The 22390-nt window shown below is 31.0% G+C and overlaps 1 protein-coding gene across 3 annotated transcripts in view; it reads left to right on the top strand.

The window, feature by feature from the left end:
• LOC118193885 (G-rich sequence factor 1-like) overlaps positions 1-22390 on the top strand; it is a 51823-nt gene that overhangs the window by 12994 nt on the left and 16439 nt on the right. For all 3 annotated transcript variants that reach the window (XR_015040597.1, XM_085814663.1, XM_085814662.1), the window contains exons 3-6: positions 672-813; positions 8148-8249; positions 14346-14437; positions 19489-19630. Coding sequence is in view for 2 of the 3 variants with exons in the window: in XM_085814663.1 (XP_085670789.1) it covers positions 672-813; positions 8148-8249; positions 14346-14437; positions 19489-19630 (478 nt within the window). In the remaining variant the exon portion in view is untranslated. The remainder of the gene's footprint in view (positions 1-671; positions 814-8147; positions 8250-14345; positions 14438-19488; positions 19631-22390) is intronic.

Raw genomic sequence — 22390 nt, 5'->3', positions numbered from 1 at the left:
CTTAACTTAAAAAACATTAGAGAGCTGCAGAATTTTCAGCATCAGAGAATTGCACAAATTAACTTCACGGAATGTGCATTTCTATACTCTCGCCAACTAGGCAAAGTGTAATATTTCTGAAAAAATGTAACACTTTCTTTATTTGCAGGCAAACTCCACACTGGCATTATAATTCATTACAAGAAAAAAATTCCACGTACTACTCGCAACAAGCAGGAAGCACGGACATGACACTTGAATTTCAAACTGGGTCACTATGTGTGTTAGTATAGTCTGCGTGCAACCATTAGTAGGTTGCCAATGCATTTTCATAAAATTCTGGGTTGCCTACTTTGGCAACGTAGCACTTTGCCTGGTGATTCTTGTCAAAGTTGACTGGATAACCAGGGAGTACCATTAATCTTTATATGATGCTTTTCTGATATGCTTTCATCCTTTAGCAAAATTTTTCTGATTCCAAAGCAGACTCTTGATTTTGAATTAATGAGAATTTACTCTATATTCTAATGTGGTAAATGCATTAAATGCAAGCTGCTGTATGGTATTGATTAATAATGCCTTTATGATTAACACAAAATAAATATTTTTCCCAGAGTTACTAAATGTATTCCTACTGAAAATTAATCACTTTTTTTTTATTTTCTATTATTTCATTTGTCATTATTTTTCAGTTTTTCAAGCCTTTAGGTATTGAGCCAAAGAGTGTGAGTATGAAGTATGATGGTAGTGGTCGTGTTGCGGGTGTCAGTGAAGTCGAATTCGCTACACATGCTGATGCAGTCATTGCTATGAGGAAAAGAAATGCTTTCATAGGTTTGTATTGTGTAATTTTTTATTTTTTAAATGTAAAATATAGAAGCTTTAGTACTTACTTATTATCAGGCTAATTTTTTTTTAAAGTTTCAAAAAACATTTTTAATGGTATTTGCTAATCCTGCCAAATTCTCAAAAACAAAATGTTATTACAAACAAACAAAATTTTAGTCCAGTTCCATACATGGCAAATTCTGTTAGCTGTGCTTGCTTATTATTAATTAAAATGTTTGGCTTTTAAAGTGAAGAAAAAGTAATTAGTAATATTGATGTTCTGAAAGATCAAGGAGAGAAATGCATGGCTATCTCTAGGGATATCTCTTTTATTAGCAAATAGAGATAAAGAAAAGATAATTACTAAAATATCACTGGAGATGTTTTGGCACTAAAAATTACCACAAAGAAGTTATGAGCTGGGATAACCATTTGCAAGCAAAACTGCTTTTCAAAATATAATCCAGCTTTGTGTTGTTTAATATAGCTGAAGTTTGAAATATTTTTATTACATTCTAATTTGTACTTCAGTAGTTAAGAAGACAAAATTGGTATTTTCCCAAGTGACCTTATGAGCTAAGTCTATAACAGCAAGTGATCTATCCTATATTTGCCTTTAATTATGAGTCATATGATACACCTACCTAATCGTAAATCATCAAATGAATTTTGTTGATTCCGCTATGGGAATTCTGCCAGGGGATAGAATGTCTTTAGAGTCATTTTAAACAATTAATTGTACAGAATTTCAGAGGAACAGTACCTAATAAATATGTTAAAGATTTTGTGAAGTAACAGTAATATATCGTTCGAGAGAGTTGTTGATTCTGCTTAGAATTTGGAATAGACTAAGTAAACATGTCATCTTTGAATATATGTTAGCACTTTATTTCAATTTTAATCAGAGTTTTATTTTTTAAGTTCTTGTTGGAGTTTATTTTGATTTGTGAGTTAATTCAACGAAAGAAAAGTTCTTTTTGGAACACCATCTGTGATGGTATCCAGTCACCTTTCTAAATTATAATGGTCATCTGTCAACAGTGGGGCAAAATTTCTGGCTATGTTAAGAGACATCAGCAACATGTTTGAGAAAATGAAAACTAGGGAATAGTATTGTGTAATATCTGAAAAAGTAGTAAAATGGTAATTATTAAAAAATACAAAATGGACTACTTCAATTAAGAGATACCAAATAGGATCACTTAAACTGCGTTTTTCAATATGCTTAAAATTCACTGATGACCATCAAGGAATATGATAAGTCCTCTTTAAGGCTATTCAGTTTATTAATATTATACTAATAGTAACTAATGTAATTAATCACATTAATTATTATTAATTTTGTAACATAATATTTTGTAATGAAATGAAAGTAAGTACATTTAATATTTTTGTATTTATTTATTTATGTATGCAGTCCGTTAATTTGGACACCCATAATCCGGAATGATCTATAATCCGGACCTCAAAGCTACAAACCTTCTGCGCATGCATCACATTGACGCATGCGCAGAAGCACACATGCACGTAAGACCTTTACGGCTGCGGATATGTGTGTGCGCATGCGCATAATACGTTTACGCATACACATTTAATGTATAACGGACGGTATAAGCTAAGCTAAAATTATCTAATTCAGTTAATATTGCAGATTGCGTTGTTCCTTAATTTTCGAATTGAATCCGGCTTATTATTTTTTGCAGACTGTTAGAGCAATTTTATAAAAGTAAGCTTGAACTTTCGATTATGTTAAATAGAATTTCCGATATATATTTACTAATACGTAAAGGATCTACAAAGCGAAAGTATGTTTTGATGTCCATTAAACAAAAAGTGGAATTGCTGCAAAAAGTGGATAAAGGCATATCCTTCGTTTCTCTAACCATTCCGAAATCTGTTTATACTGTACCACGCTGCTCTGTGGTTAGCGGGGGGGGGGGGGGATGCCACAGTGTGCAATGAATTGGAAGTTGATCTGTCAACACTATCCTTATCTTCAGGGCAGATGTTTTTATTTTATTTGGCTTATAATTCCTTACTAAATGTAGTATTTCATCTCGATGTACTCCATCTTTGATATGATTTAAATCAAATTCCTCGTCATTATAATTCACTTCCGATAGTGAAGAAAGTGACACAGAGGTTATTGAAAACGAAAAAATTTCGATTGACAAATTAGTCGGTATTCTCCACACAGCAATTATAGGTCTTGAGCAGCGGAACTTTGTAACTGAACAAGAAATTATGTCTGTTTATAGAATTAAAGAGAAAGTATTATTACATAAAACGAACCAACTTAAACAACTTACATTGAAAGAAATGTTTAATAAAGTAAACAAATAAATATTAAGCCTTTTTTTGTAAATTTTGATACCCTTTAGATCATAATTGTTCTTTATTTCATAAATTATGGTTTCATATTCTTAATTTTATAATTTCTGCATGCCATCTTACCAGATTTAAAGTGATGATCCATAATTCGGAAAAATCAATAATCCGGAATCGCTGAAGTCCCGACGAGTCTGAATTAACGACTTTTGACTGTATATTGCTGCTTTTCATGTGGTTTAGTCATTGACCTTATAAGAAATAGACTAACCCAAATGGGTTTTTCTCCTTCGTCGGAGGCGTTCCCAGCTGTCACTTTGATCACATCTGGAGGAGTAGGGATGACTTGCAGAAATTTAACAGTGGTTGCCTATTGCAACGTGTGTTATTGTCAAGAAGAAGCTGGTTGTAGTGCCTCATTTCACAAATTAGAAATTCTACATATTTTTATTTTTGAAATTGAGATTGCTTTTAAAAAATGTAGCATATTTATCAAGCATAATTAATGTTCCAAATAATTATAAAGCTATTGCATGCTTTCATTGCTGGATATTTTTTTAGCTTTTCCTAAGGAAATTTGAAACTACTTCTTTTAGAAAATAATATTTTAAATCTGAACTAATAGAAAATTTCAAACAAGCAATTTTCTCTTGCAATTTTTATGCTTTTTATTGCTATAAATAAGTAAAAAATACTAAAATATTTAAAAACGAATTTTTGAAAGTTTTGTTTAAAATTCTAAATTGTGCTGCTTTTTTTAAATTATAGATGAGTATTATAGCACAATTTCTCTAAAGGAATTTTATTTCAATTATATTTCATAATACATCATAGTGATAAACACTTTTGACTCCTTAAAAATTTTTATACATTTAATTCTAATATTAAAATTGTATTTAACCGTAATAATTAATTTTGCTTGTATTTTATAGTGATTATTTTTTTTAATTTATTTTTAGTTCTGCATAAGATTTTTTTATTTACTGTTAATTTAATTTATTAGCCCAAAGGGGTGGTAGCCTAGAAAGGCTGTTAGTTTAGAAGCGGCATTTTGCACTGTTTTACTATAAATGTCCGTGTCTCCTTGCAAATTGTTGTTACCAAATATTATTGCCCTGTATTATATGTAAAGAAATTGAATAATGAAGAATCTGCATGAATACATGTATGTTTCTCGCACTGTGACAAAAACGACAGTATCTAGAGCCATCAAATTTTGAATAATGTAATCCTCCACCCGAACATGGGCATCTGGACGGCCGAATTTTGAATTTGTTTTAATCTATTTCATATTTTATAAAACTTTAACGAATGTTTGGATTAACAAACTCAACGAGTTCATAGCGAGCACCTGTATGGAAAATAACAGTTTTATCTCCAGTGCGGAAATTCTATAGATATGCTGTTTTCAAATGTATGTGGTTTGCGGGCGACAAACATGATATTCAATAAATATAGGTAACATCTGAAACATTAAAAAAAGGTTCCTTTTGGGCGTAATATAAAATCTGATTGCTTCTAGATTTTATTTTACCTTTTTTTTCCCCCTTCATTACACTCAGAAAATTTTAGGCTCCAAATTTTATAAATTCCACTTTAATGTTAGTAAGTTAATGATGATACAATCAAAAAATGATTGTTTTGTAATTATTATAGTTTCAAAAATCACTGCCTGAAAATGGTCATTAAATTTTAAAAAAAAAAAATTATCAGATCTTGTTTAATTTTACTTTATTCGTACGAAAAATTAAGTTCATAAATTTTGTGCTTAGAGTTTTTACCATTTTACCAAAGTAAAGATGTTTGTACAAGAATTACGCATGAAAAAAAATGCGCGAAATGCAGTAAAAAGTGCTTTAATGAGATATATTAAATCCTATTTGGTAAAAACTGTGGCTTTCATAGTCTCATCACTATACAACGTATCACATTTAATAATTAAAAAGAGTTATGTCATACAAAAGCCATAGGTTTCAGTGTTAAAGTAAACCAGATCGTCCCTAATCTTTCTTGCCGACATGTCGGTGACGCGCGCTCCGCCCACTAGGTTAGTCTATCTCTTATAAGGTCCATGGGTTTAGTATAGTAATGTTATCAGTGTCTTTGATTTTGTTCAACATTCAGAGATGGTAGGTCACCTGTTGCTAGAAAACTGCAAGATTAATATTTATGAATAGTTATCTGCTATAAAGCTATGCTGAAAATGTTTTTTTATAAAGAATGAGTAAAATTCTATTACATTGTAATGCAGTTGTAAATATAGTTCGATAATAGCTTCGTAAATGTTCTGTTCCAAAATGTTCTGTTTCTCAAACTACATGTTATGACTCTTGGTTGAGACACCACTTGTCATAGAAGCATAGTAGATTTGTTTTTGAAGTTTGTGTATTTGATACTGATGTTAGAAATATCTTTCTGTTAGTTCTTTCTAAAATTTGTAGATACTTATGTTCATGTATTTATCAGTCATTCAACTTGACATGAATGTTATTTCTTATTTTTATTTGCACATGGCTAAAAGCCCTCAACTGTCAGGACTTAAAAACTTTTCAAGTTCAATCAGTCTGTAATTGCATAACAGACTGATATAATGCAAGTATGTATATTTGAATCTCATCTTCTAGAAAGACATATATTTCTGTGTTCATAACCTTTCTATATGCAAAATGCAGGTAATGTTTTTATTGTAAAATACATATTTACTAGTAGTACTTATATATCAGTAGTATTTTACTGAATCGATGTTGATTTCTCCGCAATGCTAGTTAAGATAAGTTTGGATATTTTGGGATCAATAGATTTCTGAAAAATGCCATGTGCAAATTTATGTCATGTAAACTAAAATAATATGAGAAATAGGTTTAGATTTCAGTAGTTAAAAAATCTATGCTACAGTGAAATGCATGTAATGGGAAAACGCTTAACACGAAATAATACAATGGCCCGACAAACTACTGTGTATTTTCATGCGTACTTAACCCTCTGACTGCTCAATTTGCAAACCAAAATCGCTTCCAAAATTGTCTATTTTTTTTTTCGGCATATTTTAAATCTATACATATTGGAGAATTGAAAAATGCACTTTTTCTTTCTAAAAAATATTTTTTATATAGATTTTTATCATGAGAAACTAAGTTGCCAGAAAAACCAATTTCAGATGTTACCACCAAAAAAATCTTTTTTTAAATAAATTTCAGTCGAATTACAATTAATTTCCATTTATTGCATAATATAAAAAAGTAAAATGTATAAAATTTAAGAAAATAAAAAGCGATGAGGGAAAAATACCTTAGAAATGCAATTTAATATGATAAGTTCAAAAAAGGGTTCCAGGCAAAGTCGAACTTCACAGTCTTTGCACCAGATTCAATAAATTTAATTAATAATCAATCTAATTATTAATTCAATAATTTAATTAAATAATCAAGATAATCGCTGAACAGTTTTTCAGCAGCCATTTCTGTAAGAAAAAAGTGAAGTTTGAGCACTAATACCACGTGCCTTCAAATGCCGCAATTTAGTGGACAGCTAACGATATCTGTTGGCCAAAACGTAAACTAAATGCTTAATACTGTATATAATTTATTTCAATGGTTAAACAGGGTAAAAACAGGATGCACTTCTCAATAAAGGAAGAAAAACGTATGCCCGTGGAAATCGCAGGATGAGCAAATTTTGCTACATTTGAGTTGCCCGTGGAAATCGTGGGATGATCAGTCAGAGGATTAAGACGAAAGATTTTCCCTTCTGGGAATGAATAAAATACATAAAACACCAAGCATTGCTGGCAAGATTTTAAGAAAGATGGGAAGTGAAAGAAAGGTGGTTTCACATGTTTCATAGAAAGGAGGCTAACTTGGCTTTGAAATACCCTCGGAATAGCCTGTTAACATGAGCCAATTTTGTTTATCTAAGCTACTTTCACCCTCCACCCCTACAAATGCCACACAAAAACATCTCATCTCTCATCAGCTGGCTTTGGAATTCAGTGACAAGTACATTAATGTGTGTAAAAATCTGCGAGTTTGGTTCACGCCAAAATAAATGGTAAAGGAGGATATTGAACCTGAGCTGACACTTAATGAAATGTTTGAGAAAGTTTCTGTATTATTGGAGTGTCCTACTGTGTCAGGATTGTGTGTATTATTGAACTGTGTCATCGGAAGTATTTGTCGCAGGAGATGATGATATGGCATTTATGGCAGACAAAGACAATTTGGAGTTTGTTCAAAGCTAAAAAAATAACATTGATGCAGATTCCGATAATGAAAATGAAATGAGCAATGCAGCTCCCAGGTCATCCGAAATTAAGAACATCATGAAAAGTATGTGCAGTTATTTAGATGCACATTCCAATGGGTAAATGGACAAAATGGACGACATCAAACAATTTGTTGACAATTTTATGTTAAAAAAAGACAATGCGAAGAAAAGTATCAGATTATTTTCCAAAACCTCAATAAATGCTTTGTTTTTCAGAAAACTTGAAAATTTTGTATTAAATTAAGTTCTTATGGATGTTTTTGTTTAATTGATTTTTATTAAATACATGCATATATACATATCTATATATAAATAAAATGTAATCTAGTAAACTTAATTTTGTTAAATGTACATACAGTCAAAAGTCTTTCATCCAGACATCCATAATGCTACATTACGTGTTCTTGTATATTTGGCAGATATGTGGACAACTAACACCATCTGTTAGCCCACATCTAAATAAAAATTAAACATCACAGAAAAGCCGAAAGGTAACCTTGAACTGGGAAAGAGCGGGTTGCACAGTTAAATAGATTCATCCCCACGGAAATCGCAGGTTGCGCAAATTCTGCTACTTCTATGTTGCCTGTGGAAATCGCAAGATGTGCAGCGAGAGGGTTAAGAAAATTGACATAATATTTGAGCTGATCAATGTATATAACTCCTTTTATTTCCATAAAGTATATTATGCTTGTGATTATATATGTTTCTTAATTTCTATGTGTAAATTATATTTCATATTTTATCAGGTCATAGATTCATACGCTTAACTCTCAAATCTTCTGAACCTGAGAATAGAAATGAAAACAGTGGCATTTCCAGCAGTAGTCAAATCTCATCACAATCTAAAGGTACTTTTCCCCTCTCTTAAAAAGTGTGATTCAGCTGTCATGATATTTCATCACAATATTTACTATATTAAATTGTAAAATTATTGCTTACACATAATAAGGCTCTAAATTGATATTTGTAGATGTAACAACTTATAATGTGTGTCTGATGCATTCTTGCATTTAAGGCACCTTTAAATACCAAAGATAACAAAAATATAATGCATTTTAAAGCTCAATATCTTATATCATAACTGGTTTATGATTGTGAAATTTTGAATAGCTATTTTGATATCCTCGATATTCTTTTACTTTATGTTCACATAATTAAAATGTTTGAAGTGTCTCACAAAAAGATAATGTGGCAGATCTTCAAGTTTCATATGCTGCACCAACTACAAATGACATGATTTCATTTGCAAATGCCTCCTAATAACTTTACACAGTTTTTTGGGCTATTTCCAATTCTCGTCCACCATGATATATTCAGTTTTTGAGAGCTTCTCACATAGCTGGTGTCAATATGCCTTCTCCTACTGTTGGTTTCAATATGCCTTCTCCTACCTGTTGATTTTCCTTTACAGATGCAACCTGTCCCTTGAAATTTTGCATACCAGTAATGGATCTGGCACTGTCTGTCTCTATTTTGTTCAGAACTAGTGCTGAGCATTGACAGACTTGCTAATGTTAACCCTTTTATGATGTCGCATCTTTGTTTAACCCTCTGAGCGGTGCAGGGTTTTAGATCCGTCATGAAGACCGGTATTTAAACAGCATTTATTAATTGAGTTTATAAATTACTTATTTTAATCTGTATTTTCATAAATGTACATTCATTAAGATGATATTTACATTATTAAGGAAAGTAACAAGACAAAATATCTTAAACTATAAGCTAATATATGCCAAGTAGCAAAACTTCTGATGACCGGATAAAGCCGGTCATAACACTCAGAGGGTTAAGATGCTCGTGCGGGACGGAATGGAATTGTAGGCAGTCACCATACAGGATGGAGGTTTTGCATCGCTAAGCATAATTTTATTAAAAAAATCAAAAAAAAGTTTCACTTCTAGCATCATAATTTCTGGTATCATTTTAGATTATTACTTGAGCTCTTATATATGTTAAAATTAGCACTTAATAACTTTTTTTTCCCTTTATTTTACATGAAAATATATTTAAAAAATTGCTTAAGTTGTAAAATAATTTTCGGAAGTGCTATTCAAATTATTCCAAAGTTTTAATTGATAAAAATCCATCAATAATGTTTAAAATTAATAAAACGCAATAAAGACTATTTACAGTAAGAAATAACAAAATTTAAAATGAAGCCTGAGTGTGGTAAATCTTGAAGCACAGAGAAGTATACTTTCTAATAAAAAGTATTGCTTTCTAACTCTTTAGAAAATGAATCATCACTTTCATCTTCCTCTGATAATTCCTCTGAGTCTGTTATGGTGAATTCCCGCCATAACAGACTGGAGGTGCGGCTTTCCTAAATAAAAAGAGAAGAAACAGAAATATATCTGAAGGTAAAGCAAAACATAACAGAACTCCACATAGTAACCGTAAAAGACCGTACATAGTAGAGGGAAAAAATAGAATAAAAAAAAGGAATTGGATATAAATCAGACACGCGAATGTTTATATTAACACCCCGTGATTTAAAGAGCCCACCTCTGTTTGCACGTTCTCTTCCCTATTGATGAGTAAAATACCAAAGTCAGGCAGAATATATCAAACTCAAGGTCAGGAACCTAAAACTGTGTTCATTTCCATAGGATGCCATCTAATGGTCTTTAGAAAAACATTCCAGCTTAAAATTCGTATACGCATCACTTGTCCTCTGAATGCAATCTCTAGTGATGCATGGATGGGATGCCCAGCTGTAAGAGACGTTCTTGGGGATTGACGTCTTAGGATAACAGGTTCTTAGGATGGGATGCCCGTCCTGAAAGGGCTAAAGCACACAAAATGCTTTTTGCCGTTGCGTCACCATTTTATGAAGGCGTTTTTTTGCCGGTTTTGTTTTCGCAGAAACGCTGATGACGACTGGATTTCCAGCGCCATCTGTTTGCATCTTTTGAAAGCTTGCTTATATTACTGCATGTATGTACATTTTTAAAGAATACATTTATTACATTTTGCATAGTACACTAAGAAATCATGGCATTCATTTTGACTTCTGTATTTAACTTTCCAGCACACGTGCGTCGTATTTTTTACGACATCCGTTATTTTACCGTTTTTGGCACGAAAAACGACAGAAATGAGTGAATATTGATAAGAAATTTGTTAAGAAATAAAATATTAATCTTATTATTGCAAAATACAAATGATATCACTTTCAAATATAAGTAAATTAATTTTAAGTTCTTATGTTAGTGAGATGGAAATGAAATGATGTATTTCATTATAGAAAATTTTAAATTTAATTTTTAATAATTATATTTTAAAATCGAAGATAATTTTAATATTCATCAAAGACAGTATAGACAATAAAAAAGGAAAACACCTTGGTAGGTAAAAAAGTAAGTTTAGCATTACTTACTTCTGCAAGGGAATTTACTTCTTACTGGTTACAAAAATGCACTTTAAACTAACTTTAATGTTTTTATTTATTTCTAAAAAATAGAAATAAAAGAAAATAAGGAATGGAAATCGCTATTGTTCTCACATCCAAAGGTTTCTTTGTTTTCCTTCATCAGATAATTCTTGAAGAATCCGAGCAAACAAAATCAGCTGGTTGCACATATTTTTTTTGCCATGAAAACCAATATAAAATTTACAGAGCCAAATGTATTCAAATTAAAATATTACACAGCAATGAATAACACAAAATTACAAAATATGTGAGAAAAAAATATTTTCCAAAATTTAAAACACGGCCACGCGTTTCGTAAATTTTATGAAAGAGTTGCCACGTAGCACAAAAGCCCAGTTAGAAATGTCAAATGACTTCCTGTTGGCACATTCCATAATGTGGGGAAGGGTAGAAAGGAGGAATTAGAAATGACCTTCAAACGTCTCAGCTTCGATATGCGAAAAATGTGCGTTAAAAACTGAATTTGTCGTAAATTTTGTGCATACGCACATGCTGGAAGGTTAAACAGTGTATATGTAGTTATCAAAATTTTCATATTTCATACTTAATTGTTCAGAAAATTCTTATGTCAGAAGCACAATAATTGATCATTTTATATGGACGTGGTTTTTACACAAATTTCTTGAATCTGCCAGTTTGAAGAAATTATGCATCCAAAAAAACAAAGGAAAACAAAAAGTACATTTTTATGAAATCTTAATTGAAAAATAAATTACTTTTTTAGCTCAAAGGGGCATTAGACCCAAAAAGTCTGTTAGTCTCAAAACATCATTTTGCGTTGTTTCGCTTTCTGCGTTGATTTACTTTTCAAACTGTTGTCACCAAATATTATTGGCATGTATTATATTTAAAGGAACTAAATAATGAAGAATATGCATGAATGTTTCTCGCATTGTGAAAAAACAACTCTACCTAGAGCCATCAATTTTGAATAACATAGTCCTCCAACCAAACATGGCACTTGGAAACACAAATTTTGAATTTGTTTTATTACCTATTTCAAATTTTGTAAATTTTTAATAAATTTTTTGTTTAACAAACTCAACAATTTCAAAGCAAGCAATGACAACACTGTACGGGGAAAAGCATTTTTATCTCTAGCGCTTGAGACTGTGTATTGAAATTTCTAAGGATATGCTGTTTTTAAATACTTTGTGATATTGCTGTAGAATTGAATTTTATGTGGTTTAAGTGTGAAGAACATATTATTTAATAAATAAAGGTAACACACAAAATGTTTTTTTTTTTTTTTTTTAAAAAGCACCTTTTGTATGCCGCTTTTTTCATAGAAAAGGTTCTGAGTAACATGGCTTTTTCAAATCTGCTCATGAAGACCTGTATGTAAACAGAATTTATTTGCATATTTATTCAGTCTCTGTTTTAGTAAACTTCTATTTGTTAAGATGATATTTACATCATTAAAGAAAGTAAGAAATCAAAATATTTTAAATTATAAACTAATATATACCAAGTGACCACTCAAGGAGTTAAGATCTTAAAATTTATAAATAGGCCAGCTTATTTATAATTCTGTCCATGTTTCAAAACAATAAATTGTAATGTCCAGGTTTCAAAACAGTAAAAAAGACGAATACAGCAAAAACAAACCTTGTACTAAATACAGAACAGTTCAAGTTTTTATAAAAGCAGTTAGCAGCACACATCCAACTGAAAGCAGTAAATGAATCAAAATGGTGTTAATGGGTGAACAAAAAGCTTTTTTTGTGTTAGAATTTGCTAAACTGAAATCAATAATGTTGATCTAGTGGGCATTTCATACAAAATACTAAACAGAGGGCCCCACTGAATATAATTCATGTGTAGTACAAGCAAGTTTCAAAGAAACTGAATGCCTTTATAATAAGCAACAAAATGGTCAGTGGGTCCATTTACAAAAATCATAAGTGATGTACAGAAAATATTTTTGAAGAGCCAGACAAAATGAAGCTGTAAATTGCAGATTTCGCAACCGACATTGTGGTAAGTGGTACTGCAAATATATATTTAAATATTTTCAAAAAATTTTATTCATAGCCATTAGAGTATATTATTTTATATGTTGTTCAAATTTCTGCAAAACATGCAACAATCAGCAACTGGTCATTAATTTAACCCCTAAGAGGCATGACGCCTTTATCTGGTCTTGAGATTTTTTAGATTATAATTGAAATATTTTGCTTTCTTATATGCTTTAATAATGTAAATATTATAAAACAGAGACTAAATAAAAACTATATAAAAAGACTTTATAAAAACTGAGCAAATAGACACTGTTTAAATACAGGTTTTCAAGAGCAGATCCAATAAGCCATGGCATTTAGTAGGTTAAGTTGCAAATGAACTTGTTCTGTGAAAACTTAATACTTTTCAATATATATCGCTTCATGGAAAGGATGATAGTTTTTTAAAATGATGATGGTTGTAAAATAGTGAAGAAGAAAAGGTACAGTTACAAAATGAATTTCCCAGATTAATTTCAGGTTACATAGGAGTATTATTAAGCTGCCATTTTCACTTACCGTGACTGAAAGCATTTGTATTCTGTCATGCAGCTGAAGCCACATGATTTCAATTAGCTAAAAAATTGGTGTGGAGGTAGGTAGTGCCAAACTGACATTTATTTTGCCATTTGACTTTGCCCCATAGCTTTTTTAGTATGTATATGATATTTGGTATTAGGATTAATAAAGTTGTATTTATGATTAACTTGTAGGTGCTGATATTGGGCAGCTGCTAAATCATTCATTTTATATGCTTGCTAACAATAAAAGTGAACTGTGCTTCCTTCTATCTCTCACTTTTTGGGGAAAGGAAGCTATTGCTGCTATCAAAGTTTTCATTAAATAATCCAGCACAATCACTACAAAGCACCCTTTTGATTTATGACACTCATAATCTGATATAAATAGCTTATTACGTTTGGTGCACAATTATGTCTTGCACACCTTTAATGAGACAGGATGGCTGCATGTTTTTTTTTTTTTTTTTTAATTATTATTATTATTTTTCTCATGTGTAACATAATATGAGCCAGTTTCCCTTAAAAAGTCCTCCATGAAGGCATTCTTCTCATTAGGCATATAACTCTCAAGTGCTGCCATACTCAAATAAACCTATAACCTGAAAATATCAAATTATTTTTTACCTTAACAATGCTCGTTTTCAGTATATAGTTGTAAAATTAATAAATTTAATAAAAAGTCTGTAATTGCATCTTTTATCACTCTAGTTCAATTTATTTTAACTATCAGAAGATTATAATTCATTAATTGATAGAGCCCATTAAAATTAGAAATAAATGATTAAATTTAAGAGTGTAATTTATCATCATTCCCTTATTTTTTAATATAATAGTTATGTTTTAGGCTAATATTTAATGTATCTCATGATTTATTTTATTGGGAAATCAGCAGACCTGAACAGAGAAATATAGTCTAATTTCTGAATGCTTTCTGTCAGTAATATATTTATTGTATGTTATTTATTTACTAAATATTGTTTGTGTTCACAGTTGACATAAATATGCTCGGTTCTGCACCCAGTAGTCATGTTGTTCAAATGAAAAATGCCCCCAAGAGAATGACAGATCAAGCAATTTATGAAGTATGAAAAAAGTCAGATTTTTAATTTTATTATTTTGTGTTAGAGTTACAATAATAAATGTATAAATAAAGCTAAATCTGTTTTATTTAGAAATGTTGACACTACTTTTTTCATTTGTTTTCAAAAACAGTATGTAGTGAATAATTTCATCCCATTATTTTTTAGAGTTTAAAATTAAGCAATGTGCTAGAATATTTTTTGTTAAATTTTTAAGTGTGTATTTCTTAAATCGGGCATCTTTTAAACTAGAGGGTTTTGTCTGCTGTCAGCCCTTTTTAACAAGACTGTACTCTCAAAACTTCCTCATCTAAGTAATGGGAATAAACCAGGTCATTGAGATGCATCTCCCTTATATTCTTGAGGAGGTGAGGGGATGGCTTTGCTTTGATATTTATGTGTTCTAAACTAACAAAAGAATTTTGACACTTTGTTAGGTGTCTATCAACTATATTTTGTATGGAAATTAATTACATAATATTCATACAAAGTGTTAAATGTGTATGGATTGTTATTTCTTTAATTATTAGATAGATATTTCCAATGATAAAATGAAGAATTTAATGAAAAGAGTTTCAGCATTTTCTGTTATCATCAAATCTAACTTTTTACATGATTCATGTAAAGTAGAATTGCCATTGTTAAGATATGAATTATGCTCTAATAGCATTTTCTGTTAACATCAAATCTAACTTTTTACATGATTCATGTAAAGTAGAATTGCCATTGTTAAGATATGAATTATGCTTTAATAAATTAATTATATAAATAACTTTATAGAACTGTTGTACCATTCAAGGAAAAGTTCCATGAAGGGCACTCTCAGCAAATAAAAAGAACTAGCCAATATTGTTTTTCTTGAAAGCTTTTAAAAGTTTCTCTGTCCGTGATGAATTTTTCTCTTATCCTTGTTTGTTCATGCATTTTTCAATTCAGATGTTTTCTTCCAGGAAACCATTAAACTTTTAAGAAGTCCATTAAATTTTAATTAGTATAAATCAGCATGTTTATTTGTACATTTTCATAAATAAGTTCACTTTAAGGAATTTTATTGACTTATTTTATTGGGTAAAGATATTAAGGCCATCAATCAAGAATAGGTCTGAGAATAATTTTTCACAAAATAAGATTCACAGCTGTAATTATCAATTTTGGCTCACCTAATTTAGCCATAATCATCCATTTCCTTGTTAAAATTGCATTAAATAACAGGGTTACCATGCTACATGAAAAACTGGGAAAACTCGGGGAATTTGGAAATGGACCAGAAAAAATCAGGGTATTTAAATATTTTAGTAAGTCGGTGTATTCTATGTGCCATCTTCAAAATAGCGGTTTTCGCGCCAACATCAGAAACAATCACTTTCTTGGCGAATCATGTATCCAGCAGCCAGTTTTAGCAGTGCCAATTAGATTTTCTTTTAGAAAGACAAGTAAGTTTCTAGCATCTTTGGTTTCTAGTAACCTCGAAAATCCAGAAATTTACATGTACAGTGGACTTTGAACGAATTCCGCCTCATTCTCTTATAAAACAAAATCTTTTAAACCTTTTCTTCTTTCTTAAATGCCTTATTTGTCATTTTGCAATAAAATAAATAAAATAATAATAATCAGTCATCTAGGTCACCATTTACTGAAATTAAAACTAAACTCGGTGCTTCAAACAGCCCTTAGAGAGCCATCGACGGCAGTGCCTTGATATCTACTTTCTAGACCGTGGGCCCCGGCATGCTTGTGCATACTGCCTGGACAAATGGTCAGCTTGTCACAGGACCATCGGTGTTTAGTCTCCAAGTGAACTTGGTACTAATTTTACCGACCCTCTCAAAGGATAAAAGGCTTAGTCAACTTTGCTCAGTCCGGGGATCAAACCCCGGACCTGTGGTGCTGCAGCACATTAGCCACTGAACCACTGGGCCTTCTATTTAATATATCTATATTCACCAAAATACTGTCAATTTTTGTAATTCAGTGTTTAATCCTTAAGTAGTTAACTTTATTTAAATGTTATTCGTACCATTTAATGTGTCGTCTTTCTTCTAAATTTATTTATTATTAGTTGCTAATGCTTTCAAATTTCATAGAATTTTCTCTGGCATACTTGTGAAACTAATTCTGGCAGTAATATGACGTACCATCACAAAATTTAGTGCACGTATTTTTTACTTATGTATGCGGTTAAATAAATATAAAATATCTGAATTTATTTTTAAATATCATTAAACAGATTTCTTTATTCCTTTAGCTGCAAAATGTCTGCAGAAAAGGCATTTTTAAATTCTGATTAGGCAGATTCTAATCTCAATCCCCAGAAGAGAAAAAACTCATGTTTGGGGATTATATATATATATATATATATATATATATATGTAACGTCATCAGGAAATTTCTGTTCTCCTGTTTGAGTGGCAACCCTGAAATAATCACCATTTCAAGTTGACATATTTCCAATAAAAATCGAGCTTTTTAAGCATTTTTGAAACTGAGATTACTGTACAGTCAGTATGAAAATATTGTTGATTTGTGTGACTTTATAGTGAAGTGAGAAGAATCTTATGGCTGTTTCATATATCAACATAATATTGTGATCTTAACTGCTATGCAAAAAAGAAGAAACAAAATTATATTTCGTTGTAAAAGCATTGTATGCATCTACTTGGGTCTGTGGTAGTATTATCTGGGCTTGTAGAAATAGATGCATATATATAAGTGTGGAAGGGATTTATTATAAGCGCTTAGGTAGCACGGAGGATCAGAAAAAAGTGTGTAACTGTGTTATCGAAAGTATACAAATGTATTACATGATCATAGTTTCCAGCAAACACATCTAAGATGAAACTGGCTGTATTTTGAAACTTTAAGCTGTTTGCCAAGGCATATTATTCTACCCTTCAAAAGTATTCCTTCCGTGTACGAAGTAAAAAGGAAGTATTGTAATCACAAAAAGTTTCAGGCAGCTTATTTCAACAAAAATATCCATTTTGACTGCTTTCAAATGCAATTTAACGATGTTTTTGTGTGATTTCTGTACAGAATAAAAGACTCTTTTCCTCTAAAAAAATTATAAAACTGCTTTAAAATGAATTCTGAAGAGAATTTTACGTGGTGTCTGTACGAATGTATGTACGTACGTATCTTGCATAACTCAAAAATGAGTAGCCTCAGAACATTGAAATTTTGTATATAGGACTACTATAACATGTAGATGTGCACCTCGTATTTTGGTTGCAATCGGCCACGCCAAATGTATATAAATATATTTATAAATATATCCACTCTGTTACCCGCCTCAGTGATCTCAGTTTCTTTACTCTTATATGTTTGTAAATTGTACATTTTTTGCTTTAAAAATGATTGACTTATGTTGTTCTTATCTTCCGGTTAAGGTTTTTATGCCTTTAGTAAATCTGTGTGCAATATTTTTAGAATTATCAGCAATTTAAAAGTTGTTTAAGTGCCGCTAAGCCTAATAATTTTTTTGATGGCGGCCATTGCTTGTTTACATTTTAAACAGCAGAGTAGTGGATTTGTTGCCAATCTAGAGAAATGTAGTTTTGCAACAATAAAGATAACGCCTTCATTTATTATTGCAAATTAAATCATGCTTAATCCTTTCTGGAATTTTTTCGAGGAAATAAGTGTTTAAGATTTACTTAATTTTTAATAATTAGTAATTTTTAATACAGATATTTTGAGTTTTTATCTATTTTTGCCTTGTCGCGAAGTGAGAACTGAATTAATTTAATGAGAAATACTCAATCGTCTGTGAAAAACTGTTTCTTTTTTTGTTTTGTTTGCTTAATTTCTTTTATACATCGTTCTAGCTTTATTATAGTATTTGAATAGAACATGTGGCAACGATTAGATAATTCTTTGAAAGAAATAAATTTTGTGCATTTTGTGTTATAATATGAATGAAATATAATACTGTTAAGTGAACCTATCACCAGAGTGTCGCTATGGTAAACAAATAGAGTGAATTTTAAAGAATGCATTTATTCTATTGTGGTTTATGCCCTGTCGGCGAAGTAGATTTAATTAAATCCGATAAGTTTAAACGAAATGCAAGAAAAAATGCGTATAATTTAATATTCCATACCAGGAAGTCATGTGGTGTACACATCAGATTTTTTTGAAAAACTAATCTCTCTCTTTGGTTTGTTTGCTTAGAAGCTAAGTTTTTGTTGGCTACATGGCCATCGATGAGAATGATGCCAGTGATTGAGATATATAATTCCATTATTGATATTATCATCACACCACCTGAAAACAATAAATATGACACTTTGAAAAAAATGTTTAACAGATCTTATTCTGAATTTGATTCCAACTCACCTCCATTAGAAACGTCTTCTGCACCCATTCCTGTGACAACTACACATACTGGATGAAAAGTTCCTTAAATCCATGATATCTCTAGCTTCAGTTCCCTTGGGAGTACTGTGGTGGGTTTTGACTCTTCTTATCACCACCAAATGGCAGCATAGTTGATGAGCTACTCTCGAGGCTGTGCTGAAGCAGTGACATCACCATCACTTGATCTTGGAAGCTTTTTTTTTCCCCTGCTGGAAATTGCACAAAGCTCATATGCAAAATTTGTATCTGCAACTTTGTATTTTGTGCCATGTTCTTCACAATAATTAAAAGTTATTTTAAATATAAATGTGAGTCAATCAATTAAATTTATGCAATCTGTTAATATGTTAGGGGTTTTTGTGTTAATCAATTTCAGTGATCAGGATATGTTGAAAATTAACAACCTCCATAACATCTTCTATCACTGCTATTATCCCATGCACCTTTTTCCGTTTTTGTATTTTCTGTAGACAGTTATGTTTTAAACTTATAGTTTTGAATAATAATTTGTTTTCGTCATTTTATAATAAGCAGGCCCAACTTTGATTCGGTTACTCTGCACATTGATAATTGGAAGTTAACTATACTTAATTTCTGAATCATGATATTGGGTATGAAAATATGCTGTTTAAACCAAATTTTCTTTCGTAATTTTGTATTATTATGTATAAGGTTAAGTATTTGAAATGTTTTTTTAGTTCTTTTGGCCTGTTGGAATACAGCCTGTCTCTGTCAAACCCATCTATAATGAAAGCGGTATCCGAACTGGGGAATTTGACGTGGTGTTCCAGACACATGAAGATGCAGTTAGAGCTTTGGTTAAAAATCATGCTTATCTAGGTAAGTGCATAAAATTCTGGAAGCTGTTAATGTCATTTATTGTTTATTTTGAGTTATTTCTTCTTCTGAATGATGAAATAAAGGTTTATTTTGCTAATAGGTCCGCTAGTGTTCCAGTGGATAAGATCATTGAAATTTGATAATTCAGTTTTAGTTATGGTGAATATGCTGACTGCATAAGCATTTTCAAAGATTTCCCCTTAAATAAATCCGTTCTTGTACGATTATTAAAAAAATGCCATATTATTGTTGATGCCAAAAATAAGTATGGTATCCCTTAGGCAAGGAAGGAAGCTTGATAGTAAATAACTATTTAAGAATATTATTTTAATTTAGATAAAAAGTTAATTTCATATACAGTAGAGTACTGTTTATACATTTCTCATTTATATGTCATTCATCTTAGTCCTAATTCAGCCCTTTTATTTTAATAGTAAAACATTTCTTTTATACATCACATAACTTTGGTTATACATCACTTTTGCTTGACTTACTGTGTTGCTTTTTATACTTCTTCAGGCTTATCATTTAAGTATTTTTCCCAGAAATGGGAGTAGGAGAAGGAAACAAAGCTATGAGACATCACAGTCTGGTACAGGAATGAAAACAAATTCATGAATAGAGGGGATACTTGAAATGAAAAACAGATACAGTTTTTTTGTTTGAACAGGATGCTGTGTTAAATAAAGTAGGTGAAGCAGAATTAACTGATACAAAATATTATGAAAGCAAAAGACAAAATAAAAGATAAAATTCAAATCTTTAAAAGATTTTTTAAAAAAATCATTGAAAGATAAATAAAAATTGTAAAAGAATTTTATGAGAATAATAGTTTGAGGAAAGTTGAATAAGCAAAGAAACTAGCTATTCAGCTATTCCTGTGACAACACTAATTTTTTTTTTTTTTTATGATTAAAAAAAAAGTGCTGAAGAAAAAGCAGAAATTTGTCAATAGTCTGCTTGAAAGTAATTATGTTTTTAAGATAGAAAGTTTCCTGAGGTTGAAGCCATTTTCCTAAAATTTTTCTCCAATATTCCAGTGAATGGTCCCATGTTAATCAAGAAATCAAATAATATAGCACTTTGACTGAATGTGAAGGAAACTTGCTTTTCAGCTGGATGGCTGTATAAACTGTAGCATGGAATCTCATGTCACATGGTAAATGGAGAATCAAAATGTGTACCTCCTAAGTCAGTTGAAGAGGGGTACAAGAATTTATCCATCAAAATAAATGGATAGGAATTAAAAGACATTTTTAATATTGTTGAAACTGAGAACATTAACTTTCAGAGGTGACCAGTGTCGTGGAGCTAAGCAAAATAGAGAAGATCTCGCTATGTCACTTTGTGCAAATGCTGATTGCAGGAGGGGGAAATGACTTCTTTAACCGCTTCCCGTACAAATTTTTTTGAAAAAAAATTGCAAAAAATCATCACATTTTTTTATTTTATTATTAAATACAACAAAACGAAACAAATCAAAATATGTAGGTTTTAAGTTGAATTTTTAATTTTTTGAAGGTATAAAAGCATTTATTTTTAATATTAGTTTACTATCCCGAGTTATCTCAGGCAAATGGAAAAAAGTTAAATATTAATCTTTGTATGATAGTTTTTGAAACAAGGGACAACACAGAGTGATGCCCGACATTCTACACTGGTATCTGGTCTCTTTTCTTACTGGCTTAACGCTGGAATCTCTTTCACGGGAGCACAGAGTACACTGTCTCGTTGGATTTGATTTTTTTTTCCCCACCTCTTCATAATTATTATCTGAAAAATCATCGCTTTCGCTATCTTGCATCATCGCCATCATTTTATTTTTTTTCAACGCATGCATCCTTCTTTATACATTACTAATCCACAAGCCAACGTATACAATACAATAGAGAAACATGTGACCAGTTCCTCTAAAAGAATCGCACAACCAACAAAATTTGGCAAATTGCCAATCAAAGCTGAATATTTCCTTTCATTTCCTCCAGACCAAATAAAACCGTGATAAAAGAAATCGTACTAACAAATTCTGCTTCGCCCGAGTTTTCTCGGGATAATAATCAACTGCAATATATACGAACCCGAGATAACTCGGGATAATCAGGCAAGCGGTTAACTACCGAAAAATCACAAAAACCAAGGTGCTTCAAATATGTTAAAACTCTGCTATTAGAACATAAAGTAAATAAGAAAGCATGGTTATCTACAGACATTTTTTACAGAATGGGTCAAGAAATTAAGACAAAACTATACAGAAATAAAACTGCATAATTTTACTTTTTATGGATCAGTGTACCCCCATCAAACGACAGATTTTTTGCAAGGTGTGTTTGATGATTTGTTTTCTTCCTGGCAAATTGTATTAGTGTAGTACAACTTTTAGATCCGGGTGTCATTATGAATTTGAAAATGTTCTGCAGGCAAACATTGATTCAAATGGCCCTTTCAGTTTACCTGGATTAAAATAAAAATGACAAACAATTAAAAATTGCAACATTAAAGGAGGACTTTTGAACCCAGAATCATTGACAATAACTGAGATCAGACATTAGAATTGAGGAATACGTAAACTCTGATTCCAGTGTAATGGCTTTGGACTTACGCATATTTTAAGTGGCATGATACTTTTCTCACAGATTTCATAACTAACTAATTGCCCTGCTTATTATTTGAAGCTAAGTCTTCAAAACTTAAAACGAGTTCATTGCAAAGAGTTCTAAAAAAAAATCCAGCCTTAAAGTGTTTTATGTAATAATTTAAAAA

Source organism: Stegodyphus dumicola, chromosome 4, assembly GCF_044657685.1.
Source record: "Stegodyphus dumicola isolate Sdum_Otavi_A_Nest chromosome 4, ASM4465768v1".
NCBI classification, from domain to species: domain Eukaryota; kingdom Metazoa; phylum Arthropoda; class Arachnida; order Araneae; family Eresidae; genus Stegodyphus; species Stegodyphus dumicola.
The sequence above is the reverse complement of the archived record's forward strand: the minus strand, read 5'-3'. Positions and strand labels throughout refer to the sequence as shown.